This window comes from Chiroxiphia lanceolata, chromosome 2 (genome assembly GCF_009829145.1).
Source record: "Chiroxiphia lanceolata isolate bChiLan1 chromosome 2, bChiLan1.pri, whole genome shotgun sequence".
Lineage (NCBI taxonomy): Eukaryota > Metazoa > Chordata > Aves > Passeriformes > Pipridae > Chiroxiphia > Chiroxiphia lanceolata.
The window spans coordinates 3773026-3796918 of NC_045638.1; the positions used below are offsets into that span (position 1 = coordinate 3773026).

Below are 23893 nucleotides of genomic sequence, written 5' to 3' on the forward strand. Positions count from 1 at the left end.
CTTAGTGCTCTTACAACAGCACAATTCCATTAATGATAGCAGTGAAACAATTATACATTGCTGCACTTTTCCAACAACTCGAACTGCTCCTGGGGCAGGAATGTCTGCAGTAGCAGTGCCCACACCATCGCCCACTGGGGAAATCACGGGACATTCCCATCCTGCCCGAGCATTCCAAGCCCTGCTGCTTCCACACCCCAGCTGATACTCCCAGCCACCATGTTTGGACTAATTTGAGGTGCTCTTCTCCCTGTTTTCCTGGTCAGGGCACGCCAAGGTGGCCAGGACACACACAGGGAGGCACTTCCCGATGCTGTTGTGTTAAACCCACCGACTGGGCTGTTCAATCTTTTATGCTTTGTATAAAACAAGCAATATCACTTCCCCTGTAATCAAAAGATGCAACAAAGTAATAGGAGCTGACAGCTCCCACATAACAAGATTTTTTTCCTCTGAAGAAAGACACGTTGATCTTAGACCTGGAATAACTTTTCCATCCCATTTTTCCTATTATGGGAAAAGCTGGGTTCCCCCCCCCCCCAGGCTTTACGTAAGCAACTCATTTCTGTAAGAGCTGCTCCCAAATGGACTCAAGTTCCATTCATAAGGAGTAAGTAAAGTAACATCAGTACATTTCCTCTGATCCAACAAATATTGAAGCCCAACAAAAGCCTTTCGGTGTCAGATGAATCACATGCTGAGAGTCCTGGTGGGGGTTTGGTTCAGGGCACTCAGGACTTGCCCCCATTCTTTGCCCCATGGCAGCAAAAAAGGTGGTGGGTAAGTGAATCCCAATTTTTTTCCAAAGGTATGACCCCTGCTTCCCTTTTCTGCCCAAAGGCACAAGATGATGTTCAGAGCATGGCACTGACATGGTTATTACACTTAGGAAAAGCAAGCCCAGCTAAAGGCAATGGAAACAGACATCACAAATAAAGGCAGAAGACCCTTTTATTTCGCATAGACAAAATGCAAAGAGTGTCTCATTAAATTAATATCAAAAAAAACCCCCAAATCAATCTCCTCACTCCACTGACATCACTCATCCTAATTAACAACAAAAAAAAAAAAGAACAATCAAGGACCCATTTTCTAATTAAAAAAAAAAGTGCAAACATGACAAAAGACTTTTTGTTTTCCCAAATCAATGTTCCTGTTGAATTCACAAATAGGGTGATTTTTTTTTTTGTGATTTTTTTTTCCCTTTTAAATCTTGTCTGATGGAACTTCCAGTTAAAATGTTTTAGTTAAGTCTCCATGCACTTCGTAGAAAATCAGTAAAAACACAAACGCTTGTGAAGATCAGAAAACTGGACTCTTTTACCCAAAAATTCAGATGTCCAGTCAGATGAAGCTCACACTCAGACAGAAAAAAAGCAAGAGAGTCTTTGCACTGTCTGTCGTTCATATTATTATTTTTTTTTTTGTCAAATATTTTGGCAATCTTCTTCTTTAATTATAAATATTGGAATTCGATAAAAAAAAGGTAGCTTTCATTGGATTTGTTTGTTTGTTTGTTTGTTTTCAGTGTAAATATTTACAGCCACTGTCCAGCCATGCTCTTTGTGTTATACCAGGGTGTAAGATTTTGCGTAGGGATTGTTTCCTTTCAAGTGGCCCCGGGAGTCCAGCAGGGATTCTTGGGAGCTGCTCATCTTTGCTGCCTGTCCCAGCTCAGCTCCTTCTCGCTGAGGTAACGTTGCCACAGCACCAGGTTGCCATGACTGAACATCCCTCGTGGAGGATGTCTCCATGGGGATCGGCTCCAGGACGGTGGGGCGCTTCAAGGTCCGGCTTTTCTGGGGCTCCAAGCAGGCTTGGCCCAAACCCAGGTCTCTGCTCGTGCCCTGCACGCCACGGTTCAATAGAAAGTCCATCCTAAGGTAGGGTGGCAAATGCATGAGATCACCTGGGGAGGCAAAAGGGGAAAATGAGTCTTTATTTATAAACGTACGTTGTGTTTTCGCTCATTTGGCCAGGGCAGCCGACTGAAGTGGAGGGTCTGTGATTGACCCAACTGCAGCATTTATAATGGACACGTTGATTTTCAGCCATTCACCACGCTAGGATCATCCAGAATCATGCATCAACACACTCCTTTTGGGCACATCCAGAAGAGTTCACTATTAATATTTGTTTCCATGACAGAATGACAACAACGAGGAGTGCAATGTGCTTTACAGGCACTCAAGGCAGGACGAAGATAAAACTGAAAAGATCAGGAGGTTGTTTTCTCAAAATCCTAAAACAAAAGGCCTTGGTTTTCGTTTTCATGGAGGCTCAGTACATTTCCATTTCTTATCATCCATTTCCTGTTTTCCATTTTAAATGGGAACCTTCACAATTCCAATTAATGGCCCCCAATCTTGAGTGGAGTGACTAAAATGTTTAAAATGGATGCAAGAGTGTTAAGGCCATAGTCTTAAAGGGATTGCTGAATAACAGAGAACCATTCCTGTCCTGAATATACCCACATTTAACTGCCAACCATCATTACTGGGTTCACTAATGATTTTTTACCACTGTGACCATCAATGTGCTGCTGTTTTTGTGGTAGCAAAATGCACCGGGGCACCCGAGCCTCTGCATCAGCCTTTCTTTCTGTTCTGCATTGTCAAGAAAACCTCTTATTTGTTATTTTCCCCTGATTCCTGGGCCTGTTAGGTATTCATAATGTTCCTTCAAGGAAATGAGAGGTAATCAGGCACGTAATGACATTCCCTTCTAAAAATATGTGATGGTATAACCTCACGTACGTATGAAAAAAAAACCAAAACAGTTAAAGGAGCATTCAAGAAGAGTATTCCCCTTTCTTTGCAGACCTCTGCAGGTGTATAGCTCCTTTTTTTTTTATGACAGACATCAAACCCACAGTCTCATCTACAGATGGGATGCATCCTGAATGTTTAAAGTCAGAGACTCTTGGCACCTGAGCCTACATGAACTGTTTACAGCAGCAGAAATTAAGGCTGACCTGTGCCAGTGGCATAAACAATAGCACAGGAAAGCATTTCTTCATAATAAAACAATGCATAACAGTTACATTTTTCCTAACCCAGATAAAAGCTGTCTGATGACCTAAAATAAAACAGGCCCTTTGCTTTCTCACATAAGTCAAGGCACTGCAAGTCTTACCTAAAAGACCAACAGCATCTGCTCCATCCATAATTTCAGGTCACAGGCAGAGAATTGCTGAGAAGTTACATTTGGACAGAATCCCTGTTTATTCCTATAGAAATCCCCAAGCACTGTCTGACACCATATGCTTTATTCTGGCTCCATCTCCAACACAGACACATGGCACACATTTTTTGACCCCCGTGGAGTAAGATGTGAGTATCTGAAGATTAGGCTGACATGCACCTTGGCAATATCTAGGCAGGGTTGGAGAGAGAGGGGAGGTTTATACTTATAATCCCACTGATTGCCACTTGAAAAATGAATTGTGTTAACTTTAATTGGGTTTATTTACCTTATTCTCCTACATTACCTTTCATGCTGGACACATTGTGCATATGAGACTCATTTCTGCTGGGACAGGAACGTACCTGCTGCTGGGGTAAATTACAGCAGGATGTGGACTCATGGCCTGGCAGGTGCAGAGAGGCACCAAATCACTCCAGTTCTTCACAGGCATTGAGCTGAGCTGCCTGTGGGTACATCTGTGCTGCCCAACACCTTCCCTGTCCCCTTGGAACCCAGAAACCCATCCCCTGGTCACCCCCACTGCACCTCAGTTCCTTGCTTCTGCATTCCCTTTTAGCCCAAGTCTTTCCAAAATGCAGTTTGCTCCGAAGACCCTGTGGGCTGCAGGGAGGAGACAGCCTGGATGAGAAATGCTCATATCACTTGCTCCCTGGGGCTGTATCTTGGGCAGCATCCTGGTATCCTAAATAAGGAGCCCTGTTCCTCCCCACCCCTCCCCAGTGGGGGAGAGAGGCAGGAGTGTAGGAGTGAGTGATGCTGCCCCATGGACCTGTCTCTGCCCACTGACAAGGTTCTTGAGGGCCTTGGTTTGGCTGCCTCAGGGGTGGGTTTTCACTGGCAGGTCCCAGAGAAGGTGGGCAGCAAAATGCACCTCTGACACGGCAAGAGCACTGTGAAAACTTTGTGACTAATTATGGTGCCAAAGTAACACCTTCCCCCTTGTCAGGGATGCTTAGAGACTGCTGGGGTCAGAAAGGGGGGTTTCTCTAGCAATCCCATGCTAAATAGGGGTCCCTCAGCCCAAGAAGAGGAGGACTAATTTTCTAGGTTGAATCTGGTCCTGGAGGCAGGATGGGAGAGCTGGGGGTGTTCTCGTGGAGAAGAGAAGGCTCTGGGGAAACCTTAGAATCTGTTCCAATGTCTCAAGGGGGCTACAAGAGAGCTGGAGAGGGACTTTTCACAAGAACATGGAGTGATAGGATAAGGAGTAATGGGTTTAAACTGAAAGAGGGTAGTGGTAGATTAAATTTTAGGAAGAAATTCTTCCCTGCGAGGGTGGTGAGGCCCTGGTACAGGTTGCCCAGAGAAGCTGTGGCTGCCCCTGGATCCCTGGAATTGTCCAAGGCCAGGTTGGACGGGGCTTGGAGCAACCTGGTCTAGTGGAAGGTGTCCCTGCCCGTGGCAGGGGGGTGGAACTGTATGATCTTTACCTTCCCTTCCAACACAACCCATTCCACAATTCTCTTTCCCACAACAATCAGCCTTTTCCCAAAGCTGTCTGTCGCCCCAACGCCGTTTTTGACGAGTTGCTGCCAGGCAGCACAACACCCACTGCCTTGTTAACACCTGCCAGGCCCTTTCACACCCATTCCCTCTTCCTACTGCATGTTCTGCTCTCCGTTTGACTCCCTGGGAAGGAGCTGGAGCGGAGCAGCAGCCGGAGCACAGCTCACAGTTCCCTGTGGATACTTCGGAGAGCTGCTCCTGTGTCTTACACATTTCCACTTCTTCAGAGCGATGGGTTTGAGTGGACTATAAAATATGAGCATTGAACCTTGCAGAGATGGATGTTCGTTTTCAAGCTGCTGTCTAGACATTTCTCATGTGTATTTAGGAGCTTCAGGCTATGTAAAAAAGACCCTTCCCCCCCCCCCTCCTTAAATCTGCATAAGAAAGCACAGTCAATAATCTGTGTAAACAATATGCAGTCATTTCACTGTAATTTTCTAAATGTCTGGGGGCAAAGTTCCAACAGGATTGCAGTAATGAGAAGCCACGGAGGGTAACTTGCTCTCCAAAGCTGGGTGCTCGAAGCACATGGCTTACACAGAGCCCTCGTTATTTGATGTGATGAACACATTTTCCCATCACAAGAAGTGCCACTGCTCCTTCTTATCTTACGAGAAGCGTCTTTCCCTGCAACTGCTCGTAAAACAAAGCCCATTATTAAAATCAGCGGCAATGAAAAATTTGGAGAATGGAACCTTTTTCTTCTCTGCTTGGGCTGAAACGGCCTCACAGGTTTAAAAAAAAAAAAAAGAAAAAAAAAAAGAAAAAAAGGTCTTTGATTTATAAGAACTAATGGGTTTCTGACTTGAAAACACAGTCTTTGAAATATAACCGCAGGGGTTCGCTTTTGCCTTTCCTACATCAATTTTGAAGGTACTTTTGAGCAGAATAAAAGCTTCTTGCTGTATCTGTGGAGCTGCTTGGAAAGACCTTGGTTCCTATCCTCTGGACACAACAGTGGAGACTTTTTTTTTTTTTTTTTTTTTTTTTTTTTTTTTGTTTCTTGCTATTCATCTGAATGGTGTTTTTTTCAGGGAAAGCATATGAAGTTTCAGGATGGTTCATTGCCTTTGATGCTCTAATTACCTCTTTTCAGCTGTGTGTGTGCCTTATTAGTAATGAAAGCAAACCTTTCAAGTGCATGAGCACTGCAAACGAGCATGTTTAATAATTCATGCATTTTGGCTTAATTAGTACAAAAGACATTCTAAAACTATAGTTTTCTGGTGCATTTTTTAAAAAAAATGGGGTTTGGACTGGATGATCTCCAGAGGTCCCTTCCAACCCCAACCTTCCTGTGATTCTGAGGTTTTTAAAAAGGGAAATTTGCTGTATTAGAACCCTGAGTCTGTAGAGAAATGATAAACATCCAGTCAAATCTGACTGCAGCAATTTAAGCCAGAGCTGCCTCAGTCTGTTTTTTTCTGAGTGCCAACCCTCTAATGAATTATTTAGTATAGAACATTTAAGAAAATGTTGGCTCAAATAAATATTTGTAAACAAATGCTAAAAATAACTTACTCTGATATTTACAATAAGCAACATATTCTACCAAAAAGAGAGCATTTTCTGAGTTAATGCAGCACTGGGCAATAAATACTTCCCTTTATTTCAGTACAACTAAGCTAATATAAAACAAGTTTTGCAAAAAACCAAGAGATTTTTAGCCTTATTCTAGAGGTCAACTTCAGGTATGGGCAAGGTTGGGATGAATTTGACAGGCTACATGGAGGGAAAAATATCACTGCTCAACTTTTCTTGGATTTTCTTCAAGATATCTGTCTTGTCTGCAGAACTAAAACTCCTTTCTCCCAAAAGATTTACCTCATTCCTCTTTCAAATGCCAGAGAGCTTGTATGGGTTTTTTTCTTTCATCTGCTTCAGGGAAAAAAAAAAAATCTAAGGATTTGTGCTATTTTCAAATACACAGATCATCCCAGACTGCAAAAAAGAGGCTCTTACCAAGTTTTTACATGATAGCTCTGTGCATTTTCTCAGGAATCATAACCTCCACTAAAGAAAAAGCAATTTGTCTTCCCAACACTCCAGCACAGCCTGATGGTTTTCAAGTTTTGGTTGCCATGTGAAGGAAATTCCGTGCTATTTGAAGCATTATTTTCGAGAATTTTGTAAAGTAGGGCTGGTGACTATGACAGGATATTCTGTTTAACAAAGGTAGGAACGAGACAAGTTGAGTAGGGCTTTCACACATCTTACTTCAACAGGTGAGTGGGCAAAAAAAAGCTCTCAGAGATCTCCCTGGAGTGATCCCATGGGATCAGAAATCATGCCAGAGTTGAATCCATACAGCTCTGTTGGCACAGGTGAGGTGCTGATGTAGTTTTGTGGGTCTGGGACCTGAGCATGACCTTGTGCAGCGCTGGGGGTGTTCAAATGCTGGTGAAGCTGGAATGCCACTGTGCTGGGAATCTCTTGGCTTGCCCTGACTTTGGAAGGGGAAGCATTGGTGGGATGTTGTGTTTTCCTTTGAAGGGAAGCAAATGAGACAGAGCTGCTGACAAATAGCTTTAAGTCCTGGTTTATGCGGATTAACAAATTATGTGGGTTTTTCCAGCTCACTCACACAGTAACTAAATCAGTGAAGCCTTTGCTGCTGCTCACAGCCTGTTCTTCAGGACAAAGGCTGCCTATAAGAAAAACTTGCATTAGAAACAAGGAAAGAGAGGAGGGTTTGCGAGGCCAAGGTGAGAGGTTTGATGAAAAAAAAAGAGCATAAGTGATGTTCAGAGGTGTTTGTCCCGTCAAAACCTGACACGCCATTAAAAGTGAGCAGGCAAAGCTTTCTTAGACAGCAGCAGCTTGATCTGCAGCCAGACTGATAGCAGCACAATAACATTCCTTACAATTGCTGCTGTCAGTGTTTGAAACCTGCTGGTGCTCCCTCTCTGTCCATCTCCTGCCCGTGTATCCTGCACTGATCCCGCAGAGCATTCCGCACTGCGCCGCAACCCTTCCCACACCAACAGGCTGAGAGTCAGCCCTGGAGGCTCCCAGCACGCTGCAACACCAGGTATAAATACTCTTAATGAGCAATAAAGCCAATTATGTGGTTACTTTGATCCTGTGTCCTGCTCAGCCAAGCAGGGAGGGGTAAAGAGGATCAGTCCTGCACCTCCTTGCTTGGTTGATATCGGGATCTGTTCAACGTGGGACTGCCTCCCCAGTGGTTTTTGTTTGCTAATTATTATTTTCTGGCAAATGTTGCTGTAAAATGCCACAAGTGAACAGCAAAAAAGGATGCTTTGAATGACAGGGCTCCACTCTCTAGAGGCAGTATTGATCAGTAATGGAAATGGAGGGGAAATTTTCCACATGGAAATTACTGACAGGGCAAACGAAGGGGAACCTCAGCTCGCAGTCAACAGGAGCACACCATTATTAGCACGTTCAGGAGCTCACAGACTCCTTCTGAGCCCACTTTTTCAAGACAAAAAGTGGATTTAACGATTCTCTGAGGTGATCCAGAATAAATGGTAAAAGGTCTGAGCGCTCCCTTAAATTACAGTCTTAGGAGCAGCAGAAGGGAAAAGGAAGGAGGGAGAGGGCAGGGCAGAGCTTCCTCATTAGTGAAAATGCTGCTGTGAGAGCAGGCACAGGGTCTTCTCTTTCCCAGAGTAGCTTCAACCTCTGCTCAGCTGCCCAAGAAAAATGATTGAAGTGCTCCAGCGCTTGGGGGACACTTTTAAACTGACTGAATGGATGCTGTTGGAAGAGGCCAACAGGGTGTCTGGATCCATTCCAGCTGCCAACTTGCCCTTCAGGGCTCTGTTACACCACCACATCTCCTGGGCTTCTCACTGTGTTTCTGCAGACAGCAAAACACCCCATCTTTATGCTGTTTGTATTTGTGACCATCTAAATAGGAAACAGGTGAAAAGTGTTAGAAAAATAGCCAAATTTCCCATTTCTAGATGGAAAAAACAGAATTCCCCATCATCCCTGCAGGGCTTTATAACTGGCATTTTTCTCCAGGAAAACTGCACCTCCAGAGATAATTTGGAGATCTATAACACCTAGTTAAATGTTGCACGTTGCAGTCTGCTAAAAGTGTCATTTTCATGCAAATATTCAAAATACCAGCTGTGTTTCACAGCAAAAAAATAAAACCAACAGTTGCTGTTGACTGCAATCCTTGGAGTTATCTCTTAAGAAACACCAGGATATCAGTAAAACTGTAGTTCCGGAGCCAAATTTGCTACTGCTATAAATCAGTGGCTATATTGATTTCAGCAAGACTATAAATTGATTTATACTTACTGGAGATTAGGTTTAAGTGACTGAAAATGAGGATTCCAACTAATGTGGACTTTTTTTAAAGGTGATTCATTTTGTCACTCAGAGTTAAACCTTCCGATTCCAAGAAAAAGTCTTTTGATCAAAGTGTCTTAAAGCAAAAGCATGGCTGCTGTAGTTTAACTGAGGACATAGAGCTGAACTACATCAACACAACAGTCTGTGCACCTGTCTGACTGCATGGCAGGAGGCTTGATTATCACTTTGTTGCCTGTTCCTGAAAGGTTCAATGAAACAGGAACTGAAGCACGGTTTTGGTTTGTATTTCTCTCAGCAGAGCTTTGGTTTTTTAATTTAGTTCTGCACTTTCAGAAGATCTGTCAGATGCTTTTCAGAAGTAACTTCAAGGAGAAGTGACGTATTTTTAAAGGCCTCTCTGCCACTGAGCTGAGTAAGGAAGGGAAAATTGATTAATTCCAGGGGTCAGATAGATTTAGACCTTATGGATCTGCCATGTGGATGCTCGGCCTCACATGGCCGGGGCACCTGCAGAACCGATGCCCTCCTGTTTCGATTTAATGTGATGCCTAAGTTATAAAAACATGTAAAAGGGGCCTCACTCTGTGAATCAATACACGCTCCAGGGCTAAAGTCAGCAAATTTGTCAATAAATAATGAAATGATGATAGAAAAGTGAAGTCCGGGAGCGCTGCTTTTCCGCCTCGGTCTTGTCACGCAAGCGGCCTCATGCATTTTTAAGGATGCTCTGAGACAGCACTCTCCTGCCTGCTGGCTGGGAAAACTCGGAAAACCAGGCTGGAGCCCTGGCTCAGGTGACCCTGGTTAGCAAAGCTGGAGTTTTAAAACTCATTTGCTGCTCCTGGATGCAGCGAACAGAAACTGTTCAATTATACAGCACTTCAGCCGAGGGTTAAATCGATCGCGGCTCCATGGAAACTGGCATCCCTCATGGGCTTATTCCTGGGATTAATTCCAGTTAAGAGACTGGATTTCAGCAGAAAGGATGGAGAGGTGAGGAGTTTGAAGCACATTTATGAAATCAGAACTCTGTTGACCTCAACAGGCTCTGGCCATACCCATGAACTCATGGATAAATCTGGCCATGCCAAGGAAACCGATAAGCCAAACACCCTCCTAACAGACACAGGGAGGTCAGGCTACAACAAGGAAACCAATATTAGCACTGCCCTGCTGCTCTGATGAATTCATGGATGAACTGGTGCCACTGGGACTCCACATGCCCATCAGTTTGAGTCACCTGAGTGATGCTGATGAGGTGCATCATGGCATTTTTGTTAATTAATCCACCGGGACCAGAAGTTCTCACATTTAAATTAAGGATGCTGACAAAAAAGGTGAACAATACTGAAACACATCTGCTGTGCTTTAAAGGCCAGCCTATAAAGAAGCCCTTTCATGGATGGCAAAGACCATCACTACAGTCAGATGAAGAATGTACTGTTAAAACAAAAGTTGGTTTCTCTAGTGATGTGATTTCCTACTTTAATTTCGAAAAATAGCACGAGCATGACCTTTCATGAAGGTAAGATTTGCTTTACATTTTCAGATGTCTCAGTCCTCCTGTAGATCTCAGATTACATTCAGGTCCTCTTGTCACAGGGGAAATGAGCAGAGCCTGAAGCCACTTAAATCAGGAAGGGCTGTAAATGACTACAAGGACCTTAAAGCAAGGCTAGATCAGTTCTTGTCTGCAGGAAACAACTGCTGCTGGTTACCTTGGGCTGTCTGAAAGCCCCCACAGAAATCACACACACCGTGTCTCAAACACTGTGAAGGTGAAATTATTTGACATTTTCAAAATTAAAATGGCACGAGCGGGCAAAATCTAATTTTTTAGAGAACTGAGACTCTTAACTGAACTGCTCTAAGAATCTGGTGCTAATTGAAGTGGACGCAGCATCTTTGGTTCGATTTGGAACATTTGCTGGTGGTTTTAGAAATTTAACAGTGAAGTTATGACTGTAAGAACACGAAAGTAGCTGAAAAATACTGATAAATGTAATCCTTGCTTTAGGCACAAAACTCTCCACTAACTACAGTTCAATCGAATGCCTCCAGAGCTACAGAAAACAAGGATAATCTACTTTAATAGCTGCAGCTTATATATATATATAAGGACCACAAAGCAAATAATCAGCTTTAAAAAAACTAAATTAAATTCAGATTTTAAAAAAAATATCACTTTTAAGAGGAAAGAGTTTGTTGGTAATCAAAAGATAGGAGATGGGCATTCTTGAAAGGGGGCTTCCCTTAACATGCAGCTTTTAGTCTATCACAAAGCAAAAAAAATCCCCACCTTCCATTATCCCAGGTTGCTCCAAGCCCTGTCCAACCTGGCCTTGAACACTTTCAGGAATGGGGAACCCACAACTTCTCTGGGCAACCTGTTCCAGTGCCATCAATGACTTGAATTTAGCTTTCAGACATCTTGGATGCTACCTGAATTGGAACTTCCACATTACAATAGCTTTGTATGTATAACCAAAAAACCTATTTAAACTCAAGATTCACATCGATATAGTTTTCCTTTCTGACCCAAAAATATTTCAGCTTTTGATCTGAACCTTTTTAAGCTCATTTTTCTTGCACTGGCAAGGTTAAACAACTTGCAGTGTGAACCTTCCCACCTGTAAACACACCAGAATAAAAATGCAAGCCAATGATTTCAAGTGTGTAGTCATGTCAAATTAAATGGAGAATTAAATGGTTTTCATCCCTGCAGAACATTCAGCTTTTCTCAGCTGAAGGAGAAAAAGCTCCTGATACTCCACAGAAATAAAACCTGAGACAAGATAAAGGCAATTTCCTCTCATCACTGATGTGCCATTTCTATGATAAGCAGCAAATGGCACAGTCTGTCTCTTTGTGACATGTTCCTAGTTTTCCAACAGTGCAGTAGAAAATAAAAAAAAGGTGTTCCAGGCACAGGAGAATTTAATATGGAAACATTAGAGGCGCTCATCCAGAGGAGTAAATTCAGAATATGTCACATAAACGTAAGCAAGTATACATAAAAGTTAACATACACATTAAGAGTGTTTACTACAGTTAAAAATGTAGGCAAGAAGGTTTTTTTTCTCCACTTACAACTGTTCTGCCTGTCTTGCTGTTTTTTCCATCAGCCTATTTTGATTTGCCTCCTTAAGTACTTCTCAAAACTGGACCTTGGTCTCCCATTGTGGAGTCAGGATGATGATTTCTTTGTTCTGTATACATGTTATATATAGTGGGTGTATACACATAGACTTTTATTATATTTGTATATTTTCTATTATAGATATATATAATAGAAAAAAATATTCTATTTTATTTGAAAGCAGTGCAAGTGCAAAACTGAAAAAGAAAACAATCTATATCTTTACCTTTACATACTTTACTGCAGGATTTCTGAACAAAAAACAGGTCAAACATTGACTCCTGCGTATTGAAGAAACTCAGTTTTAGATCTGGAAACTGTGGAACTGTGCAACTGCACTTTCAGTCAATGCAGGATAATATAACAGGCATGGGAAAAGGAGGCTAAAGGTGAGCTGTGAAGAGTTCCAGCCTTTGCTGAATCCCCAGTGGCCGAATTCGTATCGGATTCAGTTACAGCCTCAGCCTGCAGAGCTCTGCCAGCAGCTTTCCAATGGAAAGCAAGTCTCCAAATACACTCCAATCACTGTGTCACATTTGCCTGCATCAGAAGAGGGAAATCACCCCTTCACCCCTGAACTCATAGGTCAGTGGAAAAGAGTTCACATCTCAGATTACAGGGCTGACATTGGAAAAACACTGTGCTTTCTATTACTGCGTGGCTCTTATTCCTCTTTTCCTGCTAAGCAGCTTATTTTTATCTGTAGTGACTGGAATGCTGGAAAAGAAGATTTGTTTCGTGACTTGGGTGTTTAAAACAACATTTAGGCACTGCAGGTGATACTCAGACTGTATTTTAAGGGACCCTTGTAAATCATTATTTAATGAAGTGCTTGCATTCTGTAGATTAATACCTGTCTACACATCAAGACTTCGCTGTACAAGTCAACAGGAGTAGTCAAAGCAGTGAGAAACTTGTAAATTGGGTCAAGAATCCTAATTTAAGGCATCTGAAATACTGAAAGAACTTGATCTTTCAGCAAGGCTGGAGAGGTTAAATCAGTGGGTTTTTTCTAGTCAACATGCAGTGGGCTGAGGGCTCGACTCAAGCTTCTTGACTCAGGTGTCCAGTTGTTAAATCCTAAAGTGTCCATGCTTGGATACTGAGAGCTTGGCTCAGAGCAGGCCTGGCCTGGCCTTGGGCTGCTGCTCAAAGGTGATGTCTGCTGGACAAATCTCCTCTGGGACACTGGGAACAAGGAGAAGGGCTGGCAGACAGAGAGGATGGAGCTCTGCCCTCCCTCACCAGCCACCAGTGCAAGGGCAGCAGGAGGGAAGTGCTTCCAGAGGAGCAGGGGCTCAGCAAAGGGCTGCTCCTGCCTGGCACAGGTTTAAGAACCCAGGAAAGCACTCGGGTTCCCCATGGAGCAGTGGGGTGTTCTTTCCATCTTCTTGGCTGTGAAATCAGTCCCTAGAAAATGCTTTTTTTTTCAGAGCCTGCCTCTCTATAACCTGCCTTTTCTCCTCACTCATGGCCAGGTTTCTTTCCAATCTGGTTCCTTTCATCAGCTGAGAGTTTACAGAGGGAGTTCTGAGATAGAAAATCTCGTGGTTCAAATGGATTTTAAAATCCCCTCATCTGATATACCCAGTGAGTGATATCTTTTCTCTGGGACTGCATCTGAGATGTTTTACTCCCTTCAGGGTTTGTATGTTATGATTTCCAAGCAGACAAGGATGGACAAAATGAGCTTGCACTTGCTTTGAGATATCAGACAACTTTCTGCCTGGTCTAAGTCAAGCTAATGCTTAATATCATATATTTGAAGAGGTTCTTTTTACTGCTCATTAGCATAAGAGAAAAATATAACTGGGTGGTTGAGTTTTGCAGTACCCCTGTGGAAGGGAGGTTTCTGCAAATGGCAAGAGACCTGATGAAAATTTTCTAGATATTTTCTGTTCAAGCACTGGTCAGATATTACTTCTTCCAAGCATGAACTCCATTGCCAGATGATGCAATCAGAGGTCTGTCTACAAAAAAATACATAAATAGCACTTGGGAAGCATAGAAATATCAAAACATTTCCCAGTTAATAGCTGCTCTTTTATCAAGCACAATAATTTAGGAGAAAAGAGAAGGAAAAAACCCAACAGGCTTCTTGGCTGAGGCTATTACTGAGATTTAAAATGATAATAATGGGAATCTATTTTTAATAAAGTGCTACTGCAATGTTTATTGCAGTTAAGAATAATTGTTGTGATAACTCAATTTGTGGTTATTATTTTTAAAACAGAAAAAAAGAAACATTACTATAAAACTCTTTGAACCTCCACAATTATCTTCCCTTTTTTTACTTTACAGACTCTTTGATGGCACAGTGGGAGGTAGGAAGAGAGTGCATTTCTTTCCAATTTGTGTCCCTCTTTGGAGGATGAAGGACTCATTTGTCAACTTCTCAGATAAACTCTGGGTAACAATTGTTGAAATTAATGAATACTTATGTGAAAACTGCCTCAGTTTTGCTCTGGAAGGACCTACTATACTGTTGAGATGATTGCTCCATATTCCTGTTCCTCGAGGAGCAGATCTTTCTAACCAGACTTCTAGTTAGTGACAACTGTGGGGAGGAGAAGAGTCCTCCCAGTCCCAAACTTCTGGGAGTTTAGATGCTGAGAAAGATGCAACAATAACATACTGCCATCATTTTTATACCATGAAGAATATTCACAGTGCACAGAGGTTGAGAAGACCCACTTTTCTAAAGGATGTGATTTATCCCACGGGTTTAAAATACTGTTGTGCTGTATTGTTATTTACTACTTATTTATTTACTGCTTCAGTTTTCTCCCTTAAGGTGCCTCCTGGGACACATGATGATTCATAGAATCACAGAACAGTTTGGGTTGGAAGGGACCTTAAAGATCATCCAGTTCCAACCCCCTGCCATGGGCAGGGACACCTTCCTCTATCCCAGGTTGCTCCAAGCCCCATCCAGCCTGGCCTTGGACACTTCCAGGGATGGGGAAGCCACAGCTTCTCTGTCAACCTGTTCTAATCTCACCTTTTCCCAAAAATCTACTTTTGGAGTTGCAAATATTGGAACACCAGGACATGCCTTTCAAAACACTGAATGTAGGAATTAATTAGAAATATCTTACTTCCATGTTCCATTTCCTGTAGCTATGACTTTTGAAAAGTTTAAGAAAAGTGCAACTTCTGAAGTCTATTTTATTGAAGATTGTTTCATGACACCTTCTCTATAAATTTGAAAGTTCTGGCCTGGTGTCAGGACAATGATTCAGAAAACATCTGTAGGTGTTTGTACAGTCAACCAGAAGCAGCCTCATGTCTAGGAGAGCTGGTTGATATTCAAGGATCACCTCCTCCGAGCTCAATGAGCACAAAAATGCCCAGAGCCCTGCATGGATGAACAAGGATCTCCTGGCAAAATTCAGGCACAAAGCAGAAGCACCCAAGAGGGTGAAAACAGGGACAGATAATCCAGAGGGAACACAAAGATACTGTCCAAACATGCAGAAATGTGGTTAAGAAAGTCAAGGCCTAACTGAAGTTAGATCTGTCCAGGGAAGTCAAAGACAACAGGAAAGCCTCCTGTAAGGATATATATTGACATTGTGAGTGACAGTAGGAAGGCCAGAGAAAATGTGGAAGTGTTTGGAGTGAGGAAGACCTACCCTTGGTGTACAAGGATCATGTCAAGGAGTATTTAAGCAAACTGGATCCATGTAAATCCATGGACCTTGATGGAATGCACCTACAAGTGCTGAGGGAAATGGCAGATATCTTCGTGAGGCCACTCTCAATAACCTCTGATTGCTTATGGTGGTTGGGAGAAGTGACTGAAGACTGGAAGAAGTCAAATGTCAGTCCTGCCTTCAAGAAGGACAAGAAAGAGGATGAAGGAACCAACAAGCCACTCAGCCTTATCTCCATCCCTGGGAAAGGGATGGAGCAGTTAATCCTGGAAACCATTTTTAGGCACATGAAGAACAAAAGTCAGCATGGATTCAGCAAGGGGAAGTCATGCTTGACCAACCTGATAACCTTATACAGTGGAATGACTGGCTTGGGAGATGAGTGGAAATCAGTAAATATTGTCTCCTGTGACTTCAGAAAGGCTTTTGACACTGTCTCCTGTAAGATCCTCATGGAGAAGCTGATGAATTATGGGACAGAGGAGCAGATAACCAGGTGGATTGAGAAGTGGGAGGCGTTGCTGACACACCAGAGGGTCATGGTGCCATCCAGAGGGACCTGGAAATGCTGGAGAAAGGGGCCAAAACAAACCTCATACAGATCAAAAAGGGGAAGGGCACAGTCCTGCACTTGTGAAGGAACAACCCCAGTACATGCTGAGGGCCACCCAGCTGGGAAGAAGCTTTGCAGACCCTGGGGGTCCTGGTGGACATCAAGTTGGACATGAAGTGATTGATCAGGAGACTTGACTATACAGGTACCACAGAATCCTATGGGAGGCTCAGGAAAACCAAGGGAACAATCAGTGACATGAGTTGGGGTGCCCTCAGAAACCCACAGGAAGGTCTTCTGAAGCCAAGACTCAGGTGATCCAACATTTTGCTTGCTCATATCAAACACTTATGGGAGGAAAAAGCTAAGAATTAATGCTCAGTCAGTTATGCTTGACAAAGTCTTCACCAGTAAATTCCATCCTTACTTTTCCTGTGTAAAGCTGCAGCTTTGCCATGGGGTAAATTAGTTTCCAAATATCCCATTTATCAACACAACTTGTTCTAACAGTCTTTCTGAGAGTGTCTTGTAAGTGCTGGGAGATAATTTGGAAAAACAAACATTACTTACGGCAAACTCTTGAACCTTTACTGCAACCACAAGTTGCAATAGGAAGAGTTTGAAAAGCAAGGTCAGAAATTAGGAAGGAAGAGGAAGAAGTTATTGGAAGTGACACTGTCCAAGAAGGATTGAGTTGGCTGAGAAGAAAAGCAAACAGGTAAAAGTTATCCTGAAAGAAAAGACTTACTTCAAGGAAGAATAAAGGTGTGCTGAAGCAGTTTTATCTCAAATGTTCTCATCTACTGCATCTAAAATACATTAGGTTCTTTTATTTCTTCTCCGTATTCTCAAATGCAGAATTACTTTGATTAATTGTATTTGAATTACTAATTACCCCTGGAGAATTTCTGAAGTGGTGGGTGAAAGAAGAAAGATGCCCAGTAAGTCTTTCCTCACTGATTTGAACACTAAAATATTGTTCTGCCTGCTACTCTTGAAAATTCTTTCAGTCCATGTGTTTTGTTTGAAGCCCTTCCTAAAGTGACCTTTAATAATGTGTTAGTCAGTATTTATGAGCCAACATTCAAGCTGCTCCACTGGAACACTCAAGTTTTTTTTCCAAGGTAATGAAGCTAATTATTAATTTTATAATATATTTCAATTCCTTACTGCAATGAAAAGCTAAAGGTAATCAAGAAAAGTAGGTAAAAAAATAAAGCCATTAAAACTAACAGACATAAACATGAGTACAAGTCTGTAAATCACTAAAGGAGCTCTAAGGATGTTCCAAACCTGGAAGTTTTTAACTCAAGCACAGGGACCAAGTTTTGGTGCTATCTGCCCTCAAGAAAATCATCTTTATATGGAATATATTAGAATACTTCCAAATACTAAATATGCATAAATGATGTATTTGGAACATGAAAAGAAGAGATATTTGTTAAAGAAATGATAAAAAATATTTGTTGACTGACTGGAAGGAAAGAGCTGCAATTTTGACTTAGCTGTGAATGCAGATGCTTCCCTTTAGCAGAGCAGGAATAAATATTTATCTTCCTTCTTTCGAATTAGAAATGAAAAGTATTTTTATCTTTATCTATTTCTACAGCTCCTGGGTTTGTGGTTCTACTCTGTGACTACACAGAAATCAGCAATTTCTCTCACTATTTTATTTCCTACTTTATTTTCCCTCTTATCTATCTGTGTGACACACTAATTTCCTGCCCTGAGTATTATAACTTTCTACCTTCTGCTTGGTCTTTTTCTTCCCACATTTTTCTTTGAGCTTTCTCTTGGCAAAATCCTTTATGCTTTCTTTTCAGTGTCAGGTCCTGCTTTTGAATGACTTTCCTGATACCACTGTCTACCTTCCATTCCTCTGCATTCACTGCTTTTCCATTTATGGTGAATAACTAGAAAAAGACCATACATAGCTCAGTCATTACCCTTTTTTTACACAGATGACCAGTACTGATTACTTCCTGTGTATATAAGTAACACCATCCACACTGGCAAATGTATAAAATAAAATAAGATAAAAGGAAATAAAATACAAAATAAAATAAAATTAAATTAAAAAATAAAGTAAAATAAAATAAAATAAACCAAATCATTTTTTTCAGAAAGCACACAAACATAATCATGCCTTTTCCCCATTTGAATCCTCCACAGTGTCACTCCATGTATCCTGTAACAAAGACTGATAAATCTTCTGAGAAGATTTTATGAAGTGTTTGATCTCAGAGTATCACAAATAGTCTCCCTATGCTGTTGGGCACTGGGGGATCCCTTGAAACAGCATTTTTTGTGGAAGGGAAATTTGATTGAGCCCGATAGATGGATGACCCTCAGGCACCTTCAGTCAGTGAGAAGTCGGAGTGGTTTTAAATTTGTCTGAAGGTAGAAAGCTCCATATTCCTTGAGCTAATAATTTTCTCAATTTTTTATTCCTCTCCCCTTTTAGATAGCCCTTGTTTGATATTAGGTGATGTCAAAGAGAGAGTGTAACAGCTCCAGAACATCACCAAAGGGTTATTACGTGTGTGACAAGCTACAAAGCAGAAGGGATGGTGCAACTTCTACAATCTGTCTTTAAGAACTGCTAGGACAGTGAACTTTGCTCTCCAGCACGAAGCACTGCAGGGAGACACGTTTTATCAGTGGGTGGTTTGAGCTGGAGACGGGCAGATGGACCCACATATGGTCTTATTTATCCCAGAAGGGTCAACTGCCTGATGGCTGCAAGTGTAGAGGAGTGGATTTGATGGCTCAGACAGCTTCTTTCTGTTCCTAAATTTCCATGTTTTCTGTAGATGGGAGAACATGCTCAAACGTTATATTAACTGGGAGGAAACCAGTTATCTCTGTAAGCAGTTACAGGATATACTGTGGACTTTCTTTCCCGTTGAGAAAGGAAAGCCTCCCGTTGAGACAGACCCTCTCCTGCTGCCCAGCCTGAGGCGAAACTCTCCCCCCCAGGGGCCCAAAGCGTCACCTCCCAAAGCCTCACCTGGCCGATGTGCCTTTGGAACCGCCATGTTCATCACCCTCCCTCCATCCTGAGGTTTGGGGGGGGACGCTGTGAACCTGCAGATCCCCGACTCCGACGGCGTGCTGGAGGTGAGGCTGTCGGTGTAGTCGTTAGTCCCTGCCGTGAGCTGCTCCGAGGAGGTGTCTGATATGAAGCACTCGGTGATGGTGAACTTGGCGTGTCTCAGCTGCTCTTCCATCTTGGCGTGCTCGTACGCCCTCGCCAGCTCTTCGTACGTTGAGGAGGCACTTTCTGTGGAGACCATGCTGCTTCTCGCTCGATCTGAAGCGTCGGGGGGACAAAGAGTGAGAGAAAGGAAACGGCTGCACAATCCTTCCTGGGAGAAAAGCTCTGAGCGTGGCGGTGTTTCAGAACAAAATGCAGAATTATCAGGGCGACTCAAAGGAATCTGCTTCACTGTAAATGCCTGCACAAGTGTTAGTTTAGTCACTCATTTGACGGTTACACATAATCTTATTCTATGAGCAGCATCGTGTGGTTTAACATTAAATTCGTGTTTTAGAAGAAACGACCTTTAACAAATTAAAAATGTTACTTTTTTCTTTTTTTTTTCTGTTTTACAAAAAAATAATTTCTCTAAAACCTAAACGCCTTAAAAATGTTTCAAACCCACAACCCAGATTTAGCAAAATAAGGAACATCATCTTTACATTAACTTTTTAATGCATCTCAGAAGTGTATTGATGAGGCGATGTCTAGATGAGAAAGGACAGATTTTTTTTGTCCTGTTTGCATTGTATATCTATCTATATATATTTTTAAGAAAGTCCTGAGAACAAAGGTCAAATATAAAGGCAGTATATCTCAGATATTGTCTCCCTGGACACCAGGTAAAACACTAACTCATTTCATTGGGAACAAAGGTCTTAAGAAAGCAATATTTGGTAAATACAGCCTGCAGTCACTCAATGCCTTTTTTCAATGCTGCTGAAGCTAACGGGGGATTCATATTTGACACGCAGGTTATTATGACCTACAAGCTGTTCTGTTCTCCAGATGAGCTTCTGAGAATATCAATATCTCTAATACAACACCATTATTGGAGACGTAAATGGCTACTGATACTTTAAAAAGCATTCTGGAAGAGCAGGGCTCGTTTCTGCAGGGACAAATCACGGGGCTGTTGCTCCCATCGCTCTTCTACTCCAGTGGGCTGGAAGAGCAGAGGACTTCTAGAAGTTCCTTGGGTAGAAGTCGTGTTTCATCACAAGATCTGTGCAATTTCAGACATTGTTGGTGATGTTCAATAAACAGGCACAATGTAATAGCTAATTCATAAAAATGGGCCTCCTGTAGCAGCCAGAGGCAAGTGTGTTGTTATTGCAAATCTTTATCTTTTTTATTGCATGCCTGCATCAGTTTTCGTCGTGCACAAAGAACAACACTCCTGCCACTTGTAAATAGGGCCATACATTATTTAAAATGACTAGTAATTCTACAATATGCTGTAACTTGCTTAAGATTTTGAGCTGACCAGAACTTAACAGGGCTTTTTCGTCTTTTTCTTTTTTTTTTTTTCCCTTTTCCACCCACAAGAAACATCATTCCATTTTTCACATTTGATTTGTAAATCAGACCACAGTAATGTCTTTCCAAATTTCTGGTCAGCTGGAAAGTCCCAGAAGGCAGCAGTTGCCCAGTGCCACAGAGCAGTGTCTGTAAATATGATGGTCACGCAAAGATCATAAAATGTTCAGTCTGGGAAGCTCAGGCTTGAACACCAAGGACCAATTCCAGGACCAATCTGCTTGAACACCTACGTTAAATTTGATGGAAGTTCATCCAAGCCCAGGAAGAACTTTATGAAACTCCATGAACTTCATGAATATAGATTAATCAGAAAATTTCCAATGGCCTCTAGTTAGAACATTTGAGCTTAGTTACAGCTTTAAACTGCTGTCATGTATTTCTTCTAAGCTTAAAAGCTTCTGCTTTGTAAGCCTGGAATTGCTTTTATAGGAAGTGCTAAATTCTGCCAAATATCAACTTCATGAACTGGCTTCAGAAATATTAATTCCATATTGGAAAAGGGATCAAACATCCATATTAGCTCAACTGATTCTTGAACACATGTTTTGGCTACACATTTATTTGAAAATTTTAAGTTTAGATTAAACCAACTCTATTTTTTTCCCAGAAACAAGTGGCATAATAGAGCTGCATTTTGGCATAAGAAAACCTTTCGTCAGCATGACCTAAAACTTGCTATCCCTTACATGAATCACTGTGCTCAAAGGTAGACACAGAATAGGAGTGTAGCCATGTTAAGATATAGATTTTGAAGTCTGTTTACAAAATTGTAGTTTGTCCATTAAACCACACAGTAAATTTAATTTCTGCCCTTTGCCACACACATTGGAAACATATCCTTGGGAGACAACATGTTGGAACACATCCAAATGCACCTGAAATTTTGCAATGTCTGCAGAAAGGGTTTCTGAGAGAAGATTTGCTGTTTATGTTTGTGTAGCTATTAAGAATTAATCCTTAAAGCTTTATGATAATTCTACCTGAAGAATTCAAGACGAAATTTGTCAGGTGGCTGGAAGTGTCTATTGACTGCCATTACCCTATGGAGGCAACACAGGGGCCTACAAATTTAAGAGGATGGGTTATGAAAAGACAAGAACTCCTGTGAAATACTGGATGTGAGGGAAGTCAGATGCTTGTTATTCTACAGAGAACAGAAACACTCATACTGGTTTTCATGGTGAAAAGCCAGTCACACCTACTACTTTTTAGCTCTGACACACATTTGATGAACACTTTTCCCCTAAAATCAGAATAAACAGTAGGCAATTCCTTCTGAGGAGGAGGTCAGCGTAATCCTGGATTCACTTTTGTCAGGAATACCTTTGAACAGTATTTTACCTCTCTTCTTATTTAACCTTTATTGTATTTGTTTTGAGACTATTCTTCTGCTTAATTATTTACTCATTTGTTTGCCTTTTTTGTCACTTGTTCAGTGTAGGGCAGAGGATAAAGCTTATTTTTCAGTTACAGTTGCATTTGTAATGTGAAGGTAGCGAGAAGAGATGAAGACTGCAGGCATAATATGTATTCAGTGTCTCCCCACTTGTCATCCAGAGGAATAAACCCTATGCTGCTTCCCAGGAAAATCAGAGCTAGATCCTGCAGAACTCAGTGCTATGAATGGATTTGGACTTGGACTGTACTTCCAGAATTTTCCTTCCTTTTTTTTTTTTGCACTTAAAATAAACCCTGTGAACATATTACATGGATGCAAAAACATAAATACTAATGTGAGTGTAGCTCAAACCTGAAAACCACTCCACGTGTGACTCGGGGACATTCCTGGTTGCTAAAACTGCCCCTTCCCAGTCAATGCCATTTCAGGCAGTAAATTATCGTGTTTTTTCCTTTTCCTTCAGGAAGCTACAGGAAAAAAATCACCTTTCAAAAGACTCCAGCACGAGTGTGAAGGACCAGGGGCGCAATATTTGTTATCAGTAGCACCGCAAGCGCTTTGCGGCACCCTTTATAAACACCCTGCAGGAAAAACAGCCCAGCAGGGAAAGAATAATGACACCCGAGCACCAAACGAAGCACATCCAGGAGCAAGGACATTCCTGCAGCTGCCGCTGTTCCCGTTTTCCCTGCGGAGAGCCCCGTACCTGTGTCCTGCGAGGGGCTGACGCTGTAGCTGTCGCTCTCCTTGTCCACTGATCCCGCTGGCCTGGGGGTGGGAAGCCTCCAGTCCGTGGTGAGGGTGTGAGCTGATATGGTGGGGTGAGGTCTGTTGAGGGTCCACTGGCTGGCGTAGCGGTTGCGAGCGGTGGGCCCGGTTTTGGCGCTTCTCCTCGTGGTGGGGTCTGCGGGGGGATCACACAGAGGGGCTTTGCCTCGTGGGTTGGTAAGGAAACAAGCCCTGTCAGAGCTGTAGAATCCTAGAATATCCTGAGCTGGAAGGATCATCCAGTCCAAACCCTGGCCCTGCCCAGGACACCCCAACAATCCCACCCTGTCCCTGAGAGCATTGTCCAAACCCTCCTGGAGCTCTGGCAGCCTTGGGGCCGTGCCCACTGCCCTGGGGAGCCTGGGCAGTGCCCACCACCCTCTGGGGGAAGAACCTTGTCCTGAGATCCAACCCGTCACTGGTCACCAGTTACCCTATGGAGGTAACCTAGGGGCCTACACATTTTAGAGGATGGATTATGAAGAGATGAAAACCCCTGCCTGTAAATTACTGGATGTGAGTGAAGTCAGATACTTGTTCTTCTACAGAGAACAGAAACACTCATACTGGTTTTCATGGTGAAAGGCCAGTCACATCTACTTCTCTCTAGCTCTAACATTGCTTTTTCATGTGATGAACATTTTTCCCCTAAAATCAGGATAGACAGTAGGCAATTCCTTCTGAGGAGGAGGCCAGAGTAATCCTGGATTCCATTTTATCAGGAATATGTTTGAACAGTATTATACCTCTCCTTGTTTAACCTTTATTATATTTGAAACTATTCTTC

The 23893-nt window shown here is 42.3% G+C and overlaps 1 protein-coding gene across 2 annotated transcripts in view; it reads right to left on the bottom strand.

Moving 5' to 3' along the window:
- Positions 1 to 933: 933 nt before the first annotated feature.
- The window catches only part of DSCAM (DS cell adhesion molecule), a 448565-nt gene continuing 425605 nt past the window's right edge, over positions 934 to 23893 (bottom strand). Inside the window, exons 31-33 of one of the 2 annotated variants that reach the window (XM_032678156.1) lie at positions 23045 to 23242; positions 19368 to 19670; positions 934 to 1909 (exon numbers count right to left, since the gene is read on the bottom strand). In XM_032678156.1, coding sequence (XP_032534047.1) covers positions 1569 to 1909; positions 19368 to 19670; positions 23045 to 23242 — 842 coding nt within the window. In that variant the 3' untranslated portion in view covers positions 934 to 1568. The remainder of the gene's footprint in view (positions 1910 to 19367; positions 19671 to 23044; positions 23243 to 23893) is intronic. The other variant, XM_032678157.1, reaches the window with a different exon arrangement.